This window comes from Xenopus laevis, chromosome 2S (genome assembly GCF_017654675.1).
Source record: "Xenopus laevis strain J_2021 chromosome 2S, Xenopus_laevis_v10.1, whole genome shotgun sequence".
NCBI classification, from domain to species: Eukaryota; Metazoa; Chordata; class Amphibia; order Anura; family Pipidae; genus Xenopus; species Xenopus laevis.
The window spans coordinates 118,726,695-118,753,874 of NC_054374.1; the positions used below are offsets into that span (position 1 = coordinate 118,726,695).

At 34.6% G+C, this 27,180-nt stretch overlaps 1 protein-coding gene across 1 annotated transcript in view; it reads left to right on the forward strand.

The window, feature by feature from the left end:
• Positions 1-26,786, forward strand: part of dach1.S (dachshund family transcription factor 1 S homeolog) — a gene marked incomplete at its 5' end in the record, with an annotated part of 231,580 nt that extends 204,794 nt beyond the window's left edge. Inside the window, 5 exon segments of the mRNA NM_001096718.1 lie at positions 374-525; positions 7,691-7,838; positions 11,074-11,217; positions 11,720-11,788; positions 25,377-26,786. Coding sequence (NP_001090187.1) covers positions 374-525; positions 7,691-7,838; positions 11,074-11,217; positions 11,720-11,788; positions 25,377-25,414 — 551 coding nt within the window. The 3' untranslated portion in view covers positions 25,415-26,786.
• Between the last annotated feature and the right edge of the window lie 394 nt (positions 26,787-27,180).

A 27,180-nucleotide genomic window follows, 5' to 3' on the forward strand; every position in this document is an offset into this window, starting at 1 on the left:
TCTATTTTCAAGCCATGCACCAAAAAAAAAGCAACTAAAATTAGATAACTGGAAGGTAGTCATAAAGTTGACTTGAGTATATTATCACAAGTATATGTGCGATAATATTTGTTTTAGAAAGATTCTCTTGCATTGTAAACTCAGTCTCATTAGAGACCACATTTAAAAGGCTTATAAAGTTACTCATTAATGTTATCTTGTTGTATCTCTACAGCTTTTTCATTAAAGAAAATTCAGCAGAAAGCATTTTCTCTTGATAGCAAGAACCAATTTGCAATAAATGTTCTGGAAACCACTAGGGAAACCATTACCGAGGTCTAATAAAAACAGACAAGCGTAACTTGTTCTATATTTTTGTTTCAATCACATACAGATGAGACCCTGCTCTCAACACCAACTGCGAGAGACAGCTTTGACAAACTTTCCCTGTGTGGGCATGGGCAACCTCTACCTCCTGGCTACCCGTCTCCTTTTCTATTTCCTGATGGATTGTCTTCCATAGAGACACTTTTAACTAACATCCAGGTAGGCAAGAAATGTAACCAAGTGTAAATAAGATAATGCAATTTATGTCTGTGTGTAGAAATATATATATATATATATAGTGTTTGTTACTTTCTTGTATGTAGGTACAATAAAACATGCTTATTGCCTTTTACGAATTAACATTGCAGAAGCATATGATGCATAACCCTTAATAAGTATCTTTAGTTTTTGATTATTTAAACTGTACATTTAGGGGTAAAGGTGGCCATAGACATTGAAGTGGGCGATATTGGGCTGAGCCGATCGTGGGCCCAACAATCTAATCATAATGCATCTGATACGGGTGTTTGGTTCATGGGACCGCATACACGCACAGATGCGGTCGTGATTCGACAGGAATTTTTAACCTGCCCGATCAAGATCTGGCCAACTTTTGGACAGATATCGACGTGGGAAGCCTGTCGGATGGCCCCACACATGAGCCAATAAGCTGCCGACTCGGTCTGACACTTGACATCCTAGGCCAGTGCTCCTACCAGCAGAAACCAGCACAGGCCTGGGGTTCTTCTAACGAGCAGCACAGACCGCACACCTCTTCCTGCTTCTTCGATTTTCAAATTTCCCAGGGTAGTAAAGAGAAAAAGCCGGCTTTATTGTTTTAGTTTGGTTTTTCGCTCTACTGCACAAGAAGACCCGAAGAAGCATGAAGAGGATCTCTAGATGGTGCTCACTAGAAGAACCCCACCAGGTAAGTAAAAGTAGTCACTTGGGGGTGCCTAACTTTTGGCACCCTAAGTGTAAAATACTATTCCTTCTCCTTTAAATGGGTTACACAATGTCTAGAGTTGCATAAAATATTGGTGTAGTTAAGCCTTAATCTGACATAAAATTAAATACACATCTATAAAAGTCAGACAATTATGTCCTTGCAATGGTCAGCCTGGGATTGCTCACGGACTACAATCGAGTGCTATAAACATGCCATAATTTACACCAACTGTTTTGCATTTTTCAGTGGAAAATATTTTATACTATTGTATATTATAAATAGTTCACTTGGATGTTAACTAGATTGTTTAAGGCGGTTATTTATCAGGGTCCGAATTTATCTCAATATCGGCTGCTAAAAACTCCGATCTAACCCGCTCGGGTTATTAATGCTTATTTATTACATTTTCCCGAAAATTTGCTTTGCAGGAAAAGCTCAAATTTTCAAGTTTTTTTCGTGAATTTTCCCCGAAAACTCCGAATTTTTCTGAGTTTTCACCTGAAAGCTCTGAAAACATTGTGAAATTGCCCGAAACCCCCTGACCCAAACACATATTGAATTGACAAAGATATTAGTATTAGATAAAAAGTAATATCCAAAAAAAGGAAACAAAAATAAATGTATTTAACCCCCTATCTATTCTGCATAAAAAAATAAAATTGAAGCACACATAAATAAAAACTGCATGTTTTAGTTGTGCTATAGTTGATATTATATTGGCTATATAAATTATCATCAATACAGTGGTTAAAGGCATTCTAGTGTATAGGAGAGGTCAGCGTTGAATTACTCCCTTTAAGCAAGTGGTGTGCTTGCCATTAGGCACGTGCACATTTCCTGGCATTAGATATCTTTATCTCCCATAAACACTATGTAGTCCAACAGGGAGGGCAGTGTGCTTGGCCCCTCTGAAATGTTTTTGTTGGGGGGACCTGGTGTTGTTACTCCACTTTTACAGTCAAGGATGAGATGGCAGAGCTGAATGACAGTGAAGTTTCCCTACTATTTTGAATACATTTTAAATGAAGTTTCCCTGCTCTTTCCAATAATTTCTGGGAACTTGGCATTACTTATATGTCTAGGTTTAAGATTATTCCTAGCATAACTTTTTTCAAAGAGCAGCTAACCTGGCCAGATCAATGAGAGGCAACGTGTTAAAGTCCCCTAGATCATATAAGATCATATGATATGGTTTAATGCTTTTAAAAAAACACAGAACCCCGACATATTAGCAACAGTTAATATCCTTATTTTATAAAACTGTAGATACATTTTTTAAGGAATAAAACATTCAAATCTGTTAAGTAACACCAATTATTAGCAATTACTAAGCACCGATTACTTGTGATATCGCTAAGCACCATTTCTGCAAGTGTATTTTACAGGTTATTCATGGCTTTTGTATAATGTATTTAGATACATACTGTTCATTTAAACGTTTCTGCAATTATCCTTTTATCCTCTGTTACCTGTAATTCTCAGTGATCTCTGCTACATTGCGTTTAAACATCGGAGTAGGTAGGAAAAGAGAACTATTATAATTAGTGGACTAGGGGAAAACAACAATGTCTTTCTTTAGCAGTTTAGTTTTAGCAGTTTAGACTGCATATGTATCATTCTTACTTAACTTTCACTTGATATTACAGCAGTGCTAATGTATGCTAATGTGTCCTGTTGTATTATTATTATTATTATTATTATTGAATTTTTCAGTTATCTAAAGTGCACTCCATCATCCAGACCAAATAGGGGTGATAAAAATGACTGAAAAAATAATTATAGAGCAACAGTATGTGTGTATAACAAATATCTATTTGTCCTTTTAACCTAAATATCAAATGACACACAGAGTGATGGGGTATTTGGAAACGAATAAGATGGACAGCCAAGCCAAGAGTTAAAATCAATATTATGTTAGTATGGATTTTGGGATCAGAACTATTATTAGTGAGAATATGCACATTTGGCATGAATCAACATTATTCCTACCACTCATTCATTAGAATGAAACAAACTTTGGTGCACTAGAAAGCAGGCATTTTTAAGGGATACTTGAATTTAAATGAATATAAAAATACTGGTGTTTTAGAAAAAACATTTGTAAATGAATGCTTAAACCCAAGACTTGTTTAAAGGTGGCTAGGACTGGTGGGTTTACATTGCTTTCTCCAGTCAGACCTGAAATCTCTCTAATAATTATGCCTTACCTACTTTTTAGCTGACATTGGCAATGACACCTTCCTAGCAGTTGTCATACTTCTTAAAATATACCATTATGTTATACAGATTAAGCAAGAAAGTAAGGGCACAAGCACTGGACAAATATGATATTAGGGTCTTTTAGTACATATGCACTTTCCAATCTCCCTCATGCTCCAATCTTCCCTGCATGTTGTCCTCAGCATCTTGCACCTGACTAAAAATGTAGCATAAAACTGGCCATAGAAACAAAGATATGGTCCTACAAAACTCGGTTTGTGAGATTTTCTGACTACCTCTGGGCTCAGAATAAAGAATAAAGATAAAGAATAAAAATACCATGGCAATCGGTAGTTAAGTCAATCGGACAGGTCAGAAAATTTCTGTTGGCAAACAATAGCTTTGCATGTATTGTCTATTTGATGATATCCATGGGTGGCTGTCACTACTATTTATTGGACATAACTTTTGTACAATTGCTGTCTGCCAATCAATGGTCAGAACATCGTCTGATTTGTTATTTTTCCTACTTATTTTAATCTGAATGGTTAAAATGAATGCTCTTTCATCATAAAAAAAGATCAAATCTGCACATCTATGGACAGCCTATGACACAGAGCACAGCAGGCACTGGTGCAAGGGAACCTTATCCAAAGGCAGGGCTCTCTTGCCCCTAGTGTCTTATGGTGCTCCTGCCTCGCACTTCCTGAATTATGGCTGATGTATGGTATGAGGCATGTGATTGCAAAGAGTTGCGCCAGCCAGAGAATATCATGGGAGCATGGTGCAATGTACAAAACAGGGGTGTTATCTGTACTTAGTTTTATTCCCCACTCTCATAAATGCAGGTCTTTTTATGGTAAATGTTTTACACAACATGTACTTAATAATAGGTAAAAATATAGTAGATATACATTTGGGGTAGCTTTAAACTATGGGTCCAACTCACTGCACTGCCAACAACCTTATACAGTCTGTATATACAGTATTTGTGGATGCCACAAATAGATGTATTATGTATGATTATTTAAGGCTGCTCGTTATGGACCTAAATATAAGAAAATTCCACATTATTGTTGGCATAGTTCTTAGGGGTTCTCATAGGGGTTCTTTACTTATGCCCAGACAAAAACAGAAAGCAAAACCATACCCCTGATTGCTCATTTACACAATACTCAAGTGTGGGGCATTGCTATATAATGGCCACCAATGCTTCCTAACTTGCAAGTCTAAATGACATTTAAGTCAATTGTGCAGCACTGTATTTATTGGGAAATCACATGCCTTTCTGGGTTTCCATTCCCACTCAATCTATAATGCTAAAAATGGCTGACAGATGCAAACACATGCTACTTTATTGCTTATTATATTTATTGCATTTTATTAACTAATGTAGTTTATTCAGTTTCTGATAATATAACCAATCAACACATTAAGAAGTGCCAACATTGGCATCTTGCTAAATAATCTCCAGACACTGCACAGAGAGAACATCTTTCAAAGATAAGTCAACAAGATCAATCAGAGCAGAAAATTAGAATTTAGTATCTTACAATTAAAATAAAGCCAAACTCGATTTTTAATTGGGGTGATCTAAAGGGGCACTTGATGTAATGATTTCTTTCATTTGCTGTTAATTGTTTGTTGGTGACAAAGTAAAACAAAGAGTGGCTTTGGTAAATTATGCAAAATAGTTTTAATTTAAACATTTTTCTTCTCGCAACTTAAAGGATACAAATGAAAATTGGTTGAATAGTTTCTATTATGTAATCTAGTTACAGTATACTTAAAGGAATAATTTCATCATACTGTTACTGCCTTTGTATGTCACCGCCTGCTATATCATTATTTTAGAGATTGAGGGGCAAATTCACTAAACGACGAAGCGCCTAACGATAGCATGAATGCGCCAGCGTAGCACATTTTTGTTAATTCGCCGATTCACTTATGGACGCTGGCGTAAATTCGCTAGTGTGACTTCGCACCCTTACGCCTGGCGAATTTGCGCAACAGACGTAACTACGCAAATTCACTAACTCATGGCAACTTAACTATACAGTGGGCACATGTGTAGGGCAAAATAAAAATCTTATTTGCTGTTTTGAAGGTTTCCCAGGCTTGTGTAGTGATGCTACATATACCTCCATTGTAACTTTAATTTGGCGCCGTATGCAAATTAAGCATCACTAGCGTAACTTTGCTTTGCTTGGCGAATTAACGCTAGCGCAACTTCGCAACCTTACGCTTCACCTGCGCGCAACTTCGGATTTTAGTGAATTTGCGTAGTGCTGGCGAAAATACATCTGGCGAAGTGTGGCGAAGCGCGGCGAAGCGCGGCGAAGCGCGGCGAAGCGGACGCTGGCGCAATAACGAATCTTGGTGAATGTCACACTGAGTGTTTTGTTTTCTCCCCATAAACAAATTTTTATTGTCATGTAATGCCTAGATCTTATTTATCAAGGACTGTATAGTATGGGGCAGTTATTATTTAAGGTCAAATTGAAAATTCAAAATCAAATTTTCAATTTTTTTTTATGCTCAAAACTGTCAAATTCGACTAGGGAGTTATCCAAACTCGATTTGAGTTTTTCAAAAATTTGAATTTGATTTTTGAGATGTATCATACTCTGGCACATTAAGAATTCGAATTTGAATATTTGCCTCCTAATACTTGCCGAATTGCTGTTTAAGTCAATGGAAGAGGTCCAGTGAACAATTTGTTGATGTTTGCAGCCTTCCTGACATTCAAATTTTTTTTTCGGGGAAAAACTTGAATCAGGTTTGATTTAATCAGATTCGATTTGAGTTTTCGGACATTTTAATTCATTTATTAACAAGTTTTGATTAGTCGGATTTCGAATTTATAGGCGTTTAGTGGAGTTTTAAAAAAAACTCACATGAAATCGAAATTCGACCATTGTTAAATGAGCCTCTTTACTATGTTACAATACTATAAATATAAAAACAGTACTTTATTCGATTTTGACTGGGTCAATCCTTTCAGGTGACTTGGTTGTTTCAAGTAAATTTCATAAGCTTTATGGGGGACTGATCAATCACTCCAGATGGTACATCTGGCTGATGATTCCATTTGGCCTGGTGGTAGAAAGTTATATACATGCATGTTGAAGGAAGTGGGACCTACAAATAGTCTACTTCACTGCCATCATTAAAACATCATGTACTTATGTAGTTCCAGCTACTGTTAAGAGGGAAATCCACATAGTAATGAGGGCAGTTCCACACAGCCACATAAAGGGAATCCACAAATAATTGGTGCAGTTTCACTCAATAATTGGGGCAGATCAACATAATGATAAAAGCACACAGTAATAAGGCTAAATTCTACTCAATGTTAGCAAGATATTCCACACTGTAATATGGGTAGTTCCACACAGTGATGAAAGGGGAAATCCAGACAGTAACAAGGGCAGTTGCACACAATAATATAAGGGCAATCTACAAAGAAATAGGGGCTGTTTCACTCAGTAGTTAAGGCAGTTCAACTTAGTTATAAAAGAGCAATCTACATAGTAATAAGGCCATTCCACACAATGATGATTGGGGAATTGCAAAGGATCGAAAGATATTTCATACATTATTCCTCAGAGAGTGTCTTCCCTACAGTTACTGTATCAAGGAGTGGCCAGTGTTGGACTGGTGCACCGGGATACCAGGAAAACTCCCAGTGGGCCCAGGTGTTAGTGGGCCCTCTTGCTTCCAATTATTTACCTGATTTCATGGTCATTCCCTATGTCTTTATTGGAAAAAAATGATTAATAATGGAAGAATATAGTAAGTAGATATAAAAGACTGGGAGAATAAAGAGGTTGAGTGAGGAGGAATAATAGTTTGGAAAGTGGGCCCACCATCTAAGGTTTTCTGGTTGCCCCACGGTCTAAGGTTTTCTGTGGGCCTCTGGCATCCTAGTCCAACACTGAGTACACGTAGCCTATAAAGGGTGTCCTTGTTGAAGTAATAAGCTGTAGCAATAGCAGGAAGTCACTCAGACTCAAATTCCCTCCACAAAAGCCAGGGGATGAGGGGACGCTTCCACAGCAAGACAGACCCTCAGCTCTAATCATGTGTATACCACATGTATTAGTTAAAATTACTCATCTACATAAATATCTGGCTGGCATTTTACTTTTAAGTAATGATGTTCATTGTATTAAGAATGAAATATGATGCCACTTTTAAACTTAAATGTGTTGTCATTCTGACTTCTTTTTTTAGGGCTTATTGAAGGTTGCCATAGACAATGCAAGAGCTCAAGAGAAACAGGTACAAATGGAAAAGACAGAACTGAAGATGGAACTGTTCAGGGAACGAGAACTGAGGGAAGCCATTGAAAAACAATTTGCAGTAGAACAAAAGAACAGAGGTATTTGAATAACATAACCTATTGTTTAGTAATTATTTCCAATGTACAATTAGACTGCCTTCATAGTATTCCTGATTCCTGAGGTCTAACTTTAAAAATCAAACTGTCAGTAATTATGGCTCTGTAATTCTCTGATTCAAGAACATGCTTGGCCTAACCTTATTGGTTGGTCACAAGATATGTAAATTATTGAAATCAAAGTATATAGTGTAACGTATCTAAAATACTGTATACTTATGGAAGCACTGTTATATTGTTTATTTCTATGATGTGTTATATGTTTCAGAGAAGCTATTCATGCTACAACCTTTAAAGTACATGAAGATATTTATAAACTGATATTTATATGTACTGTATATCCTATTTTCAATTATTATACCATATATAGGAATATTATATTACATGTTCCAGAATAGGTCATTGAAGATTTGTATACAGCTGCCTACTCCTTGTTTAGCTCTTGCCCCTCAGTCAGACAGGTTGGTGTTTTGCTTGAAAGGGGACTCCTCAATTGACCCTTTACCTTGAGCCATCCCACTGAATCCCAACGTTACATAATAAAACACCAGGAGCCAAAAATTGGGTAAAATGGTCACAGCATTCATTCATATTTTATCAAATAAATAGGACCTTGCCAGCTTAACCCAAGCCAACATTCTAAAGCCAGAATTCCATAAGAGATTACTATCCTCTGCCGTTCCTCACTGAAGAATTGAGTTTCACTACTATAGTTGCCATTTAGGATCAGCACTACATCATTATATCCACCACTGAGTGTTAGGCTGCCTCTACCTACAGAGAGGATGGTTCAAAACTCTGGTATACTGAATCTGCGGTGTCTCAGAAATTCAAGCAGGCTATCACCTAGCTAGAACAAACAGTAGTAACATCTGTATCAATCAACCACCGTGCAGTCACAGGAGAGACCCTCCTTTCTCACTCTTCTAAAATTTCCTGTGCAGTACTCTGGCAAGGACCTACAGCTGCTGCTGTGACAAATAAAATTTAAAATACATCATAATATATCCACTGTTTTCATCCAGAAGAGGGCAAAAACTTCAACCTGAAGCCTGTGCAAATTTTGCCTCAAGTGGAATAAAATTCCTGACCCCAATGGCAATCGGAAACATTCCCTGAATCAAGCATTTGATGCTCATTTAACATGAATTAATACAATTCCGACTCTCACATATATTCTGTATAAAAATACAAAAACCACAATATAATAGTGTATCAAGGAAAACATCCACATAAGATAATAAGATAAGGTAATGAACTGCCTCTTCCCCTAACATCACTGCCCTCTCTTTCCCCTGCTTTAACTCCTTTCATTTCTTTCTCACCCAACAACAGCTATATCTGATTCTGCCAATCTCTAAACATAAACCAATGTAATCTGGCTGCTGGACATTTGGATACCTTGTCATGCAGCCACTACCTTTATAGCTCCAGGGTTTTCCTTTCTCCCACTGCTGACAGACGTAGACACACAGCCTCAGTAGTTAAAATATTTCTGAGAGATTGGTGCTGAGTGAGGAGATGGGTGCCTTGAGTAAAGAGCATGGAGTAGAGTATGTACACTTTGATGTGGAGGGACAAGAGAGTTTACTACTGATTTGTGGAAGCGTTAAAAGTGCTTAAAGTGATCCTGACACTAAAAATGTTCTTTTCAAAATATGAATCTACATTAAAAGTTACATATAGGTCATGCTGATCATTTGTCACTGATAGTTCTGCTTTTGTAAGTACAGTTATTGTTACTTGAAGTTTTTTAACCTGACTGTTCCTTCTCAACCTGTCAGTTAGAGTTTATAATTCTAACAGACTCCTGCTGCACAAATATGGCAGCCCCCTCATAGAGGAACATGGGGTAAGAAAGGTAATGTAAAAGTATCTGGCAAATATTTTTATGGAAAAATTATAAATAGTATGCATAGACTATCTTATAATAGATATAAGAAAGTTTATTTTCTGGTGTCAGTATCTCTTTAAGTTTATGTGAGATTTAGGGGCACATTTACTATTGGTCGAATATCGAGGGTTAATTAACCCTCGATATTCAACAGTCGAAGTAACATCCTTCGACTTCGAATATCGAAATCGAAGGATTTACTGATCAAAGGAAAAACCGTTTAAATCCGATTAAATCCTTCGAATCGAAGGATTTTAATTCATCTATCGAACGATTTTCATTTGAGAAAAAAAATACTTAGAAAGCTTATGGGGACCTTCCTCATAGGCTAACATTGGTGCTCGGTAGGTTTTAGGTGGCGAAGTAGGTGGTCAAATTTTTTTATAAAGAGACAGTACTTCGACTATCGAATGGTCGAATAGTTGAACGATTTTTAGTTTGAATCGTCTGATTCGAAGTCAAAGTCGTAGTCAAAGGTCAAAGTAGCCAATTCGATGGTTGAAGTAGCCAAAAAAAAAACTTCGAAATTCAATTTTTTTTTCCTTCTAATCCTTCACTTGAGCTAAGTAAATGTGCCCCTTAGTGATGGCCGAATTTATTTTGCAGGCGTGAATTTGCAGTGAATTTCCGTGTTTCGGCACCGGCAGAGTTGAAATTGTTGCTGGTGTCAAAAAAATGTTAACGCCAGCCATCAAAATTCGTGTTTCGTGAATTTTTCAGCGAAGCGAAACAGGAGACTTGGGGGCCGATTCACTAACTTCGAGTGAAGGATTCGAAGTAAAAAAACTTCGAATTTCGAAGTGTTTTTTGGGCTACTTCGACCATAGAATGGGCTACTATGACCTTTGACTACGACTATGACTTTGAATCGAAGGATTCGAACTAAAAATCGTTCGACTATTCGACCATTTGATAGTCGAAGTACAGTCTCTTTAAGAAAAAACTTCGACCCCCTAGTTCGCCATCTAAAAGCTATGTTAGCCTATGGGGAAGGTCCCCATAGGCTTTCCTAAGTTTTTTTGATCGAAGGATATTCCTTTGATCGTTGGATTTAAATCCTTCGAATCGTTCGATTCAAAGTATTTAATAGTTCGATCGAAGGAATAATCCTTCGATTGAACGATCGCACTATTTGCGCTAAAATCCTTCGACTTAGATATTCGAAGTCGAAGGATTTTAATTCCCAGTCGAATATCGAGGGTTAATTAACCCTCGATATTCGACCCTTTGTGAATCGGCCCCTTAAACAAGTAGTGCTTATATGTAGGTAGATAAATAAATAATCATGCATATCAACAAACTAACATTTAATTTTCATTTCAGCAATAATTCAAAAAAGGCTCAAGAAAGAAAAAAAGGCAAAGAGGAAATTACAGGAAGCCCTAGAATTTGAGACAAAAAGAAGAGAGCAAGCAGAGCAAGCACTGAAACAAGCAGCATCATCAGAAGGTCTCAGAGTCCTTAATGGTATTGTTTGCCAGTTTAAAATATATATATATATATATATATATATATATATATATATATATATATTCTTGTTCAGTTACCAGAGAGAGAGAGCTGTTGTTAAATAAAAATCTTTTAACTAGGTGTGTTTTTTGTCAAGTAAATGAAAAATGTATTCAAGTTACAGCTCACCCCCATACTGAATGATGCATCTTCTAATTATTCTTTCCTTGCAATTCCATGTTCTCCTTTCTACTTTGTACATAATAATTATATGAATCTATTATGGTACTTCTGGAAATCAGTATTGATGTGAGTGCTTTGGCCAAAATCTTAAGCAGGTTGTCGGTAGCATACAGTAAAAACACATGTGAAGCCACGACTCCTAAGCATTCTGGCCACCACTCACTGATTAAATTGTTTAGTTAAGGGAATACATACCAAGGGAAAGCAATACTTCAAACAAACAGACAACTATCATTCACTTTTGATTTTGACATGTTTCATTTTACGTCGATTTTAGAATCTATGACACCGGACTTAGAAACTGACCGTAATGGAGCCAGAACAGATGCTGAAAGGACAATACAAGGTAGGAAGTAAAAAGTCCATAAATCTGAATATGTGAAACTGAGTATTCTCTTGTTATAGTATGCTATTCAACCATGCAGCTTACCATCTGGCTGAAATGTGCACAAGTGCCGGCAAGGTCAGATTCATGCTGTTTGTTAAAAAAAAAAATTCAGAATGTTTTAATATAGTCATTAACTGGTCCCTTTCTATCTTAAACAAAAGGCAACCGATTGCAATTCTTTTATATTATACTTTTCACTATACATATGATTTTTGAAACACCCTAAAATGCAAAATACCCATCCTAAAATAAAGCATGTCTTTTCTAAGGAAAATAACCCTAATTTCTCAAGCCTTTCCGTCTGTATCACATCATCCATTTCATTAATTAGATTGGTTGCCCTTCTTTGAACCCACTTTCTACTTTTTCTTTATGCTTTTTTTTTGCCTGAGCAAATTAAATTGTGCCTCCAACAGTGAATACCCATTCACTGTAGTTATTTTAAGAATCCATCCCATCTTCATGAAAAGCACTCATAGCAAGAAAAATAAATACATTTCATACTATAGGGCTCATTTACTAAAGGAGTGCAAAGTTCAAAAAATTAGAGCTGTTTACCATTGGTTTTTTTGTCCTTAATGCAACATTTTTCCTTGAAAAACAGTGTAAATGTATCCACTGCATTCAGGAACAAATTATTTCATCAGCTACTGGAGGTGCAAAAATGAATGCAGGGTTAGTAAATTGCATTCAGTTGAGAGATTAGGTGCAGTACATAGGAGGGACATAATTAAAGTCTCCATGCCCTTTAAATAGTGAAATAGTGAGCACCTATAGACGTAAATGTATTGGGTATGGCATTTTTATCACTTAGCACTGCATCTAGTGATCATAAATGAACCCTTATCTGCCGGGAAGATATATCAGTTCTTCTTACATACTACACAATCAATATCGAAAATGCTAATTAAATAACTACACTCGAGAGCTTTGGGGCCCTTTCTTTAACTGTATTGCACTAAAACTTTTTAACCTTCTCTCATACATTTTAATATCATTACTAAGAATACATTATACTTAAATCTTTATTTCAGTTATAACAAGACACTAGAAAGAAATAACATTTCCCCTGAGTTCATATAGTGAACTATAATTTTTCTTAATCAGCGTGTCCTACTATAACTCTTTATAGCTAAAGAAAAGACCTTTAGATCCTTTGACTGTATTTTCTTTTGCATATGTATAAAATTTTTTACAAATTGTGGAGATAAAAAAGTATTCGGATAGATATATATTTTTAGAGATTCTTTGCTCAGAGACCACATGCTTTTAAATATTAATTTAAAGTATCATTAAAAACTATTCAAACTAAATGGGCCATTATCCGAGAGTGCAATGACATTCCCATTTTTTGCATTTTAAATTATGCATGCTTTTTATGGGTAGATTTTCTGCATTAGACTATATTTTTGTATTGATTGTGGAATTAATAAGGATTATCCTTTATTATTTACTGTTAAGAACACTATACTGTCCTTTGAGAAGTCAATATAATACTGTATATATTTTGACTTATGTGTGTTATTTACTAAACTCTGAATGCCAAAAAAAATTAAAAATTAGTGTTTTTTAGTATAAAAGCCGAATTATTAATGAAAAAAAACACCACAAATTTTTCAGGATTTATTATTCCCCCGAGAATGGAAAAAGTCTGAATCCGAAAATCCGGCATCCCAGACCTGCCAAGGTTGCATATAAATTAATGGGAGAAGCCCCATTGATTTTTTGATCTGTGCTGGGTTTTGTTCAATAATCCAAAGATTTCATGATTTTCGGGCAAAAAACAGAAAAAAATCGTGTGGAAAAGGTGCAAAATAAGTACGATTTGTATTTTTCTGATTTTTCCCAGCAAACAAGATTTTCAGAAAAGTGTATATTAATATTGAGATACATTTGGACTTTGATAAATAACCCCCTTTATCTTGCTTTATATTTTTACAAATAACCTTTTATTTTGACTGCCTCTTTAGTGAAGCAAAGCCCCACAAACATTTTAAATGAAAATATATTTTAAAACATTTTAGAAAACATGCAATAAAGTGTTTATTTTCTGTCACCTTATGCGTTTCGATTTTTAATTAAACAACACATTGATTGAATTAAAGAGAAGCCAGCATTGACTGCATCAAGTAGCAAGTAGATGGCCAATTGTTTCATTCTACTGAGGTCAATGTTAGTTACACTTTAATCTCAGTATGATTAAAATATATAAATATTAAAAGTGTTGTGTTAGTTATCACATACTTTAAAGAACGTACTTCACAAGATAGGGAAGAATATGCCTTTTCTATTTTTTTTCTCAGAACTTCAACAATTAACTCACTGTTGAAACTTTTGATTTATTGAATATACATTTTCAATAAGGATATGTTGAACTAATATAACTATAAGTTTTGAAACAAGCATATTAAAGGGGTGGTTCACCTTCAAGTTAACTTTTAGTATATTGTAGAAGGGCCAATTCTAAGAAACTTTTCAATTGGTCTTCATAATTTATTTTGCATAATTTTTTGAATGATTTGCAATTTTCTTCTGTTTCTTTGCAGCTTTCAAATGGGGGTCACTGACACCATCTAAAAACAAATGCTCTGTAAGGCTACAAATGTATTATTGCCACTTTTTATAACTTATCAATCTATTCAGTCCCTCTCCTATTCATATTCCAGTCTCTTATTCAAATCAATGCAGGGTTGCTAGGGTAATTTGTACCCTAGAAACCAAATTGCTGACACTGCAAACTGGAGAGCTGCTGAATAAAAAGCTAAATAACTATAAAACCACAAACAATAAAAAATGAAAACCAATTGCAAATTGTCTCAGAATATCACTCTCTACATTATACTAAAAGTTAACTCAAAGGTGAACAACCCCTTTAAGATGGCAAACAAAAAAAGTTGAGGAAGAGATAAATAAAAAAATAGAAATTAATTGACAGAGTCTCCCCTGGGTCCTAAACATATTTACTATTCCTTTACTAAACTGTCCAGGACAGCTAAATGCAAAACCCTGAATAATATATATATATATGTGTGTGTGTATATATTGCTGTCAATATCTATCAGCGTCACTAACCGCTTGACTTTTTGCTACATAGTTTCATATATACATAATGTACCTTGATCTTGAATTTAAAGGAGAACTGAAGCTTAAGTAAAGAATAAATATTCTTTAACCTGGAGTGTGACATAGTTCTAATATCTGAAAAATATTTTCTTTAGTTCAATATTATTTCATTGCATCACCATTACTAAGGTCTTGGATATTTATCACCAATTAAAAACCATTCTGGAAGCAGTATATTCAATGTTTTTACATATTATTTATATTGATAAAATAATCCAGATGCTTTGAAATGTGCATTTTTTAACAGTAGGGGAAGCAATATAACTCAAAATAGTTAACTTAATTGAGCAGGGGGCAGGAAGCAAACATACCACAATAATGTTAATTTTTTTCTTTTTTCAAATGTTCAAACTATATTAATGAGAACATCATTTTGGAGAACTAATTATTTCTATTTGTCTTGTGTCACACTTTCTAATTCCCCTATATTAGAACAGCCAAAGCAAATTAATTGCTTTTTCAGCAGCTGAACCGCAGCCAAGAATGAGCTCACGTTTTCTTCTAGTTTACTTCTTTCTAGGACTGTATTGTGTTAGACATTCCTCTTGATACTTAACATACTGTAGTCCCGAGAATACCTTTTACAGTTTTTTGGTTACTGCTCACTTGATGAAATTTATATTTTTAAGTGACCCTCTAGGAAAGATAAAGTTCTTAGCTGCAAGATTATACATCAAAACAGTTAAAGTGAAATTAAAATTAAATGAATGAATCTCACTGAAGCAAAAAAAGCAGTAATTAATGGTTCCCTTAATTGTCTTCATAAAATATTTGCATGGGTCTAATTTGCATAATTTGCATGTATTAATTAATCTTTCAAAGGAATTTTGTGCTGAGAGAAGCCAAAAAAATCTCTGTTTTATTTAACATCTAATGAAATATTTATCTTCTTTAATGAACTTCTCATCTTCATTAAAATAAAAATTGTGCAACTTTGTGTGCTTTAAATGTTTTTATAATTAAAGTCTTCAAAAAAACCTCTTTAAGCTTTCAATGTCTACAGAACAAACATATCATGCTTTCTGCATCATTTAACTTGAACTTAAACTACAACCAAATGTAAATCCATGCAACTGTTAAAATTCTGTTCTAGACAGTTTTTGTTATTCACTTTCTCGTTCCAAATGTTTTGTTTTAAGAGAAAGCCAGTTGTACAGCGAGAATATATTTGTAATCAAAGTATTAATATTTTTAGTTAATTATTTGTGACAAAACTGTGTTAGCGTTTGAGAAGTCTTTGTTAAAAGAGAGATGGTGCATTGAAAATACCTGTGCTTGTTAAAGGGGATTTAAGGCCTGCTGAAAATGAACCCTTATATTAACATAGGGTATACTGTAGTTCTTAGGTTAATAGTTCACCAGCTCTATGCAGGGTTATTTTTGCACCCAATTAACATTGTACTTTTAACTTTCTGCTTAGCATAACACTTTTGTTAAAGTAAGGGTGGGACTTCACGATGCGAGAGGAGCCGACACGTCACAATGCGACAAAATGCATGCGACGTGTCAGATGTTCTAAAGAAAAAGGAAGTGAAGGAGAAATCGCAGGTAAGAACTACATTTATCTGACTGACGGATGAAAACGCAGCGCTCCTCTCCCATCGTGAAGTCCTACCCTTAAACAATTTGCCCACTTGTTACAAAGTAACACAATAGTTAGGGGCAGATGTATCAAGGGTCGAATTTCGAGGGGTTAAATCCCTCGAAATTCGACTGGGGAATAGAATCGAATAGGCAATTCGAGCAAATTTACGCGCTGGCGAATAGTCGAATGGGCGAATATTCGCCCGGCGAATAGTTGCACGATCGAATATTCGATCGAAGGATTTTCATTCGATCGAATGATTGATCGAATGCCTTTTTATTCCATCAAAAACTTAGAAAACAAGCCTATGGGACTTTCCCATAGGCTTTTAAAGTAATTCGGTAGGTTTTAGGTGGCGAAGTAGGCAGTCGAAGTATTTTTAAAAGAGACAGTACTTCGACTATCGAATGGGCGAATAGTCGCAGCGTTTTTGTGCTCGATCTATTCAAATCATTCTACTCAGGCGAATTTAGGCCAATTCGATAGTCGAGCACAAAGAACTACTCGAAATTCGAGGTTTTTTCCCTCTATTCATTCACTCGAGCTTGATGAATGTGCCCCTTAACATTTCTAGAATGAACAATAGTTGTGCCTCACTCTGAATGCAGCACTGCCTGCATCATTCAGATCTGCAAAATGGGGTGGGTCGTGGGTAGGCCAGCCCAAGATGTAATTTTGCCCCAGCTTTTGCCTCCAACTTGCACCTCCTTTGCCCCACCTCCTTTTGTGGTGTTAGTAATTGGAGCTTTTTTTTGCATGGTATATACAGTATAGAGAAGCTGTTTTTTGGCTATAAATAAATAGGACAGGGCAGAGCTAACGGACAATTTTAGCGCTTATCCACACCCTGGGTTTATTTGTAGAGATGAGCAAAAACTTTCGCCAAGTTTTAGACTCTAATACGGGAAAAAATTGTCGCGTGTTAAAAATTTGTCGCACAATCTGATGTGTGTCAAAAAATTTTTTGTCCCCCATAGACTTCAATGCATTTTAGCCTTTTCACGAAACGGGTCAGATTCACCAATCACTTCTTATTTGTATAGGACAATAAACTATGGAAATATAAAGTTGGATTTTATTGTGTTTTGAAAAAAATGTTTATTCTGTTCCAGGTGATGGACATACTTAAATCATAGTGTAGGTTTGTAAATTTTAAAATAAAGCTCCTGCATATGTGGTGGGATGTATGCCAGTGGATAAGAGGGTCCACAGATTAATTTGTAGAGCTTGGTACTAGACTAGTGTTAAACCATAGCAATCAGCAAACAATCAGCATGTAGCATTAACTGCTCAATTTGTAACTTTTGGTTTGTTGCTGTGAGTTACCACTCCTGGGCTAACTTTGTGCCTTTTGTTATACATTGTTTTAGGGAGTAAAATAATAAAATGCACTGGACCTTGTGCAAACTTGTACTAAACTGCTTTGATTGGTTCATGCAACTATTCATGATGCAATGCCTTTTATTAAGGTACTAGATAATTAGCATTGCAATAGCCCAAGACATATTAGGGGTCCTTTACAACTGGCGGGCAGATGGGACTCCTGAATAGAGTCCCATCCATTACCATTGGTTGGAGGGGAGTGGGATGACTTGCCACTGAAAGATGCTGAAGCTCAACATTTATGGTCTTATTGGTTGCTCCATATAATGTGGCTGTTGTGCATACAAAACACAGATCAGAATCCAGGCCTTTTCACACAAAAACTAATAGAAATATTTTATGAAGCCAGAAATAAGAATTTAGCAAAATAAAAATTCAATTGTTACAATTTTAATATTTTGTGGACCTTCAGATGCTGATTCTGGTGCGCTTAAACAATTCAATAATCAATTACAATCAGTTTCTTGATATGAACAAGCTGAATAATATGTCAGAGCTCTATAAATTTAAATAATAATAGTAATAGTAATAATGATAATAATAGTAATAATATGAACATTATTACTTATATTTGAACACTCTGCTGCCATCCAGTGGTAAATTACTAGCTTTTTGTGAAATACCGCATACTGTCAGTCTAGCAATTCTCCACAATGCAGGATGTTGAATAAATATTTGAATCATAGTATTGTTTTCCTCTGTCCTTCTCTCTTAGGGGTAGATTTACTAAAGAGAGAAGTGGCTAACACTAGTGACTTTTTGCCAACATTGCCACCCACAGGGACATTGTCAATTTACTAACAGGCGCAGTTGCCAATTTGCTAGCGAACGGGACCGTCGCTAGTGGTCATTCGCACTCTATCGTCAGGTGACCTTTTGCTCTGGCGAACAGACTTTACGCCTCAAATTCACTAAAATGCGGATTTTACTGAACGTTACCCCTTTTGCCAGAGTTGCCTTCGCCACCTCAGACCGGCGACGTGCTATAAAGCAGCTAGATCTTCCTTAATCTTCTGTCCCTTACTACATATCCTGTGAGCCGAAAATGCATCAGAGTTCAAAAAAATGCTGGCGACTTTTTCTTTTTTGAAGCAGTATTGCCTGCAAAAGTCCTGACTTAAACTTTTGTTGGTTGACTAATTTTATTTAGTTAACCGGTTTTCTCCAGACATTTCATAACATAAGGAACATCCATTTTACAGTGGGCTCATGTGTAGGGTACTATATTAACTCTCTTGTCTTTATTAAGGTTCCCTGGACATGTATAAGAAAAAGTGGTAACTTCAAGCATTTGCACCAACATTTATAATAAAGACCTCCATACAACTTTACATACGCCATATGCAAATTAACGTAGGCGCAAGATCACTAGCGAATCTTCGATAGGCACTAATGAACGCTAGCGCCTCTTTGCTATGAAATGCTTTTGGTGCCCGGGCTGAAACTTTGCATTTTTGTGAATTAGCATATTTGTAGCGCATTTGCGCCTGTCGAAGTGGTGCGATGTGTGCAAAGCGGCCGCTGGAAACTATTCACCCTTTAGTAAATCAGCCCCTTAGTTGGTATTTACTAATTATAATTTTCAAAATATATGAATCACTTGAGTATATTAAAGTGATGCTCACATCTCTCTCTTGTTACTTATAGAAATGTAGAATAGGGAAACTATCAGTTTAACATATACTAAAAACTATATTATAAGATTTTCAATATAAAGAATAGAGATACTCTTAGGGGCAGATTTATCAAGGGTCGAAGTGAATTCGAGGGAATTTTTCAAAGTAAAAAAATTCAAAATTTTTTGGATACTTCGACTTCGAATTTACTTCAATTCGAAGTAAAAATCGTTCGATTATTCGACCATTCAATATTCGAAGTACTGTCTCTTTAAAAAAACTTCGACTTCAATACTTCGCCAAATTAAACCTGCTGAAGTGCTATGTTAGCCTATGGGGACCTTCCAGAGCATATTTCTAAGTTTTTTGTATTCGAAGTAAAATCGTACGATCGTACGATAAAATCGTTCGGTACGAACGATTTAATCGTCTGATCGAACAATTTTACTTTGACTGCAAAACGGTCAAATTCGGTAAAAAAAAAATTCGACTTCGATATTCGAAGTCGAAGTATAGCCATTCGATGGTTGAATTTCGAAGTATATTTCACTTCGAAATTCTAAATCAATTCAAATCAAAAATCTAATGTGATTTTTTCCACTATTTGAATTTTTTTTTGTACCCAAACTCACACATTGGAATTATATTTTGGAAAATTCTAATGTCTGGTATTTATTATGCATAAAAAACTCAAATATTCAAATGTAAAAATTTGCCATCATGAAACCAACTACTATTATTTATGATTCAAGCGGCTAAAGCTCTGATCCCAAAGAAATGGCGAAGCTTAAATGTACCCACTGTTCAGGAATGGATAGTACTAATGGAAGAGATTAAGAAATTTGAAGAAATCAAGACGATTAAACAAGGCTCTTATTTGAAAAATAAAAGCATATGGGACCCTTGGTCATTGTATAAAAGTACTCTTGTGAATTCAACATGATACAAAATGTTTACTTGCTTCTCAAATCGCTCTCTTGGAAATATTCTATCAGGTTTAAATGTTCAGAAACTTGACTTCATAAGCAACAAGTACCAAGTTTATTAAAAAAGTATAAGCGACTTTTTTCCCCCCCCTTCTTCTTCTTTTCGTTTTCCCCTATATATTTCCTTCTAGTTCCCCCTACTCCCTTTTGAGAGATGTGAAGTCACAATGATAATACTTATGTTTGATATGCTGTGATAACTGATATGTATTTATTGCATGTATAACATCTCCCAATCACCCCCTCCCTTTCTTTCTGTATCCCCCCCTACCCTCTATTTTTTTCTTCTTTATTGCAAAACTGAATAAATAAAGAATTTAAAAAACAAAAAAAACAAATTCCATTTATACAGAGGTAATATGTTTCAAATTCTAACAATTAAATAAATCAAGAAACTTAAAAAAAAAAAAAAATTTGCCATCATGTAGGTCATGTAGAAATCAATGGCAGTTGTCCTAGGCAAAGCTCAAGTTTTTTGGTTGATTTAAGGGTTTTTATCCAAAAAAACTCGATAAATTTAAGTTTTCAGGACATACATTCAATCTATAGTTTTTCAGAATATGAACCCTATCATTAGGTTTTTTCCCCATTTTTTTTTCATTAGAGTTTTTGACATTCCAATTTTCTTATAAATACCTAAACATTCAAAATTTGAGTTTATTCGAGGTAGAAAAACAACTCACGAATTCTATTATTGATAAATATGCCCCTAAATGTAGGGAGGAACAGAGAATGTCAAGTTTTATTTCTCAGCATGTTGGCTGGCTGAAGTATATTTTATCCATTTAACTGCACAACTTGGGTGGATATAATCTTCAAAAAGCAGCATAATTTTCAAAAATAATTTTCCTGATTAACTGAATGCTTGGTATTCACTAATCATTTATAGCTATTTTGACAAATTGCTTTTTAATATTTTAATATTAACGATTGAATAAGATTCTTTGTATGGCATCTCTGAAAATATAATTCATTTTCCTGAGTTACTTTTGCATGAATTGTCTCCTTGACATGGAATCGCTATCTCATGAATAATTAAGTTGTATTTTCTTACAGTATATGACCTAACTTGTCTGCCACTAACAAAAAGAAATTTTTTTATTCTTCAAGTGCAAATAAGGCAGACATATTGGTTGCTAGGTTCCTATAAGAAACAACCCATTTGCCAAAGGGTAATATGTTCTTTTTAATGATGCACTATACATGTTTTACTGAACCTTGTTTTTAAAAACTTATTTAGATATTTTGTGCATTAAAGAGATACTGACACCAGAAAATAATTTTTTTTATATCTATCATAATATTGTCTTTGTATACTATTTATATTTATGTCAAAAAAGTATTTGCCAAATGCTTTTACATTACCTTTCTTACCTGCATGTTCCTCTATGAATGGGCTGCCATATTTGTGCAGCAGGAGTCTGTTAGCATTAGAAATTCTAAGGGGCCCATTTACTAAGGGTCGAAGTGAATTCAAAGTGAATTTTCGAATTCAAAAACTTTGAATTTTGAAGTAATTTTTGGGTACTTCGACCATCGAATAGACCAAAATTTAATTTGAATTGAAAAAACTTTGCATATTCGACCTTTCGAAAATCGAAGTACTGTCTCTTTAAAAAACTTCAACTTCGACACTTTGCCACCTTAAACCTGCCGAATTGCTATGTTAGCCTATTGGGACCTCCTAGAACCCATAGCCAGTATTTGGCTAAGTTTTTAGAAGTCAAAGGTTTTTTTGAAAATCGTTCGATTCAAACGATTTCTAGATTCGATTGAACGATTTGAATTCGATCGAAAACCGCTACATTTAATAAAAAAAAAACTTTGACTCAAAGTTTCTACAATTCGATGGTTCAATTTCGTAGTTTTACCACTTCGAAATCCAACCCTTAGTAAATGCGCCCCTAACTGACAGGTTAAGAAGGGACAGTCAGGTTGGCAAAACCGTCAGGTTTAGGAACTTCAAGTAACAATTCCTAAAAAAAAGCAGAACTATCAGTGAAAAATGAGCAACAAGACTTATAGGAGGTTTATATATCAAGTCTGAATTTATCTCAATATTTTCTGCTACAAACGCTGATCAAATCCGCTCTAGTTTTTTACACTTAGTTATTATTACATTTTCCTGAAAATTTGACGTGCAGGAAAAAAAAAATGTTTTCATGATTTTTTCATCCGATTTTCATGATTTTTTTTGGAATTTTCACCCGAAAACACATAAAAAAATCATTGTGACTTCTCGCATTGACTTATATGCAACCTCGACAGGTCTGAGATGGCGGATTTTCAGATTCGTATTTTTCCATCCTCGGATTTTAATAAATTCCGAAAAATTCAGTATTAAGGTAGTATTAAACTACTTATTATATGACTTAAAGGTATTTTTATGAAGGCAAAAGTTGGCAGTGGAAAACCCTACAAATAGAGTGGTCTGGAGATTTCGTGTGGTACTTTACATTGTTATCATCTTGGTTGTTGCAAAGATGAAAATATAGTGAAAAAATATGCCATTCACAGTATATTGTATTATATGGATGACATAGCAGAAATGAAGATGTTGGGACATGCTAAGACAAAATAGGCATGTTTGCAGATATAATAATTTATTAAGATTTGTTCTCACTCTCTAAGATAATGATTAATATTATATTGATCCACATAGAGGAAAGGTTTTGTAAGAATGAAAGTTCTTCCTTAATTATATTTGTATATGTGGTGCACAAATCAACTACATTCTTATAAATCCATTTATTTTTTGACTGCTTACAGAAAGTAAATTATCAAATGTCATGAATAGTGATGGGTGAACAGTATCTAGTAGAATCAAGTTAAAGGCAACTGGACATTAGGGGGCCCATTTATCAAAAGTCGGGTTTTAGTTTTTTTGAGTTTGAGAAAAAAACTTGAGTATGAATATACTCAAGACTATTCACCATAGTCACCATTTATTAAAGCATAAAAAAGAAAAGTCACTACAAAAACTCGGCAAGTAAAACCTGACGAGGTTAAATAGTAGTCAATGGGAGTTATCTCTAGCAGCTTGAATTGCAACTTTTTTTAATAAGAAAAAACACATACAGGAATATTCTATCACTTTTTTAGCAAATAAGCCTAGCAAATAAGCCTCTATTATAGTTTTTATTGATACCATTTCATCACTCATCCGAGTGGCTTCAGCCAGTGGTGAGAAAAGGTTCAAGAAAAACTCTAAGGGCGTTATTGACTAAAATCTGAAAAATTCTCATTATTTTCTTAAAGGGATCCTGTCATCGGAAAACATGTTTTTTTTCAAAACGCATCAGTTAATAGTGCTACTCCAGCAGAATTTTGCCTTGAAATCCATTTCTCAAAAGAGCAAACAGATTTTTATATTCAGTTTTGAAATCTGAAATGGGGCTAGACATTTTGTCAATTTCCCAGCTGCCCCTGGTCATGTGACTTGTGTCTGCACTTTAGGAGAGAAATGCTTTCTGGCAGGCTGCTGTTTTTCCTTCTCAATGTAACTGAATGTGTCTCAGTGAGACATGGGTTTTTACTATTGAGTGTTGTTCTTAGATCTACCAGGCAGCTGTTATCTTGTGTTAGGGAGCTGTTATCTGGTTACCTTCCCATTGTTCTTTTGTCTGGCTGCTGGGGGGGGGGGGAAATAATATCTCTCCAACTTGCAGTACAGCAGTAAAGAGTGATTGAAGTTTATCATAGCACAAGTCACATGACTTGGGGCAGATGGGAAATTGACAATATATCAAGCCCCATGTCAGATTTCAAAACCGAATATAAAAAAATCTGTTTGCTCTTTTGAGAAATGGATTTCAATGCAGAACTATTAACTGATTCATTTAAAAAAAAAAAAAAATTTCCCATGACAGCATCCCTTTAAAACCACATTGACCAAACTCCCATTCACATTTTTACTGTATTTATCAATAAATTAACTCAAATCAATAAATTACAGCAAACAAATCTGGTGCATGTAAAGACCTGATAAAATCGTGAAAAAATCTGATCCATAAGATTTTTTCAGATTTGTCTTCGATTTTTTTGGATTATCATCTGAACACCACAAATTCTTCAGACCCAGTGAAGATCATGATATCTTCCAATTGTAAAAGGGACATCTGCCACTGACTTCTACATGACATCAGCAGGTTTGAGATGGAGTACTTTTAGTGGCCTCTGAGTTTAATAAATCATGAAAATTTTGAGTTTTCTTTTGTCCAAAGAAATTGTGTTTTCTCCTTTAAAATTCCAGATTTTTTATTACTTTTTTTAATAAATAACCAACCAAATGTCCAGTTTTATTTGACTTAATTTTTACTAGATAATGTATATCATGACCTTAGTAAATGAGAATCTTCATAGACAGTGATGGGAGAAGTTTTTCACCAGGTTTCGCCCAACCATTGACATTTCTCAATTTTTGCATCTTTGCTAATTCTTCAGTGAAAAAAAGTGAAATAGGACAGATTCACTAGTCATGTAGTAATGTATTTAAATATGCAAAGTCTGACGGCTATTTTCTACAACAGGGAAAAACATCTACTTGATAATTTCAGATCCAAAACCACCTAACCTTGAATTATGAAACATAATTCAGATTAAATGGTTATTTCTTATTAAACTCTAAACCAAAAAGGTTCTATTTTCCTGTGGGCTGGCACCAAAGTTCTGTGAATTTAGCAATTATAAAATTAGAATTTGATATCTACACTGTACCCAATGTAAAATAGTTAATTAATTATCTCTGCTATATATTACAATAAATTAAACAGTATTTACAAAATGTTTTAGGATTAATTAAAAGCAAAACATAAGTGATGACATATTGTTAACATAAATGTTATCTTTTTTAGATGGAAGACTTTATTTAAAAACCAGTGTGATGTACTGATGGGGCACAAGCGACAATAGAGGACTCTGAAGTGTCAGGTTTTCTGAATAAAATGAATATATAATCTAAATTAAGTACTGGAGTTCTTCATATATTCTGCATCATCGGACTGCCAACATGTGACTATGATCTCAGAGATTTTGAGAAGTTTTTTTAACTATAAATATAGCATTTCTCTTGAAGAAGTGACGTTGAAATGCATCTGCAAACTTGTATAGAATTGTTTTGGCGGTTAAGGCCTGCTGTACATTTTTTTTAAAATGACACTTGTTCAAGTCTTGACTTTCCTCCATTTGAGCACATCAGAACCTTCCAAATGTGGCCACTTAAATGTTTCAACAGTTTGATCACGCATAAACCAGCAACGATGCTTTAAATGAAGCCACTTAAGAGAAGATTGCAGAATCTTAAAAGGGCATGCACTGATATGGAATCCATGGATATCATGACTTTATCAAGAAGTTTTTAATTGAAAACAATGTTTTCTTCTTAAAATAACATTTTTAACCTACTATGGAAGATAAAGAAACTTGGACTTTGAACTGCTGTATTATTTCATTAAAAAGTAACTCATACTGTCTTATGAATGTACAGAAAAAATGATTTTTGTTCTATAGTGTTTCTTTTTCCAACAGCAAACAAACAGGTATTCAGGCACTCTTCTCATGTACTTTTGTGGGATTAAGTTAAAAGTGCTGTGCTTTATTAACCTCTGGCCACATGTATATAGCCACCGCCCCATAAGGAAGGCATTATGTATGTGTAGACTATTAGATATTAGGAAACAATTTTAGACAATTTGTTTTGTCAGTTTCTTGGTTTAAAAACAGCCTTTGTAGTTTAAATGCATGCAGGCATGTAAATATTTGTCCTGGAGTCACTGTATTAATTCTAAAAAAGTATGATTTTTAGAATCTGGTGAAATGAAGGGGTGCACTGCAGCCACATTTATTTGTATATGAAGTCCTTTATGGCTTGAAATATCCCAATAAGGATGAAATTGTGGCTGATAAGTAAGTCAAGACACCAGAAATATTTTTATAATATGTCTTTTTTGAGTGAAAGTTCTTGAAAAACAAAACAAAAATTAACATGAGGTATCCTTCCACTAAACGTAACGTTTCCTAAATTCACCTTTCACTGCTGTATTGTATGATCGCTGCCCATCTACTTATTGTCCTTGTATGCTGTAGTGTGAAAGGGGTGTTATTTTTGTTTTCAGTGTCTTTTTTTTTAATCCTTGGGAAACTGGAATTAAAACAGGTCATGCAGTTATGGAACATTTCATTTTCTATTTTCTGTGTATCCCTTAAAATATTGAAATCATAAATTAGTTTAAGAAAATGTATAAATTTGGGTTCTACTCATATCTAGTTTTATGCACATAAATTGTAATTTATTTTGTTATAAAACATCAAAATTTTCTTTTAAATGTCAGAGTGAAGATATTTCCTTAAAGCTTCATTTTAATTTCAATCTAATCATTTGTCTTTTATTAAAAGAAAACAAAAAACTATAGCTTGTAAAGTCTTCCTAATTATACTTGGATATACATTTTCTGTGGAAACCTGGACTCAACATTTTAACTCACCACTGTACTGTTAAAATAAAATGTTGTATATACAATATCACATTCTTTTTTATGATACCAAGCAATATTTTTGCATTAAAATATTGTTAATACTTTGTGATATTTTATTTTCTTTTTCTGTTTTACTTCTAACATTTATGAACTCTTTATCTAAACACATAGGAGGTATTTTAGA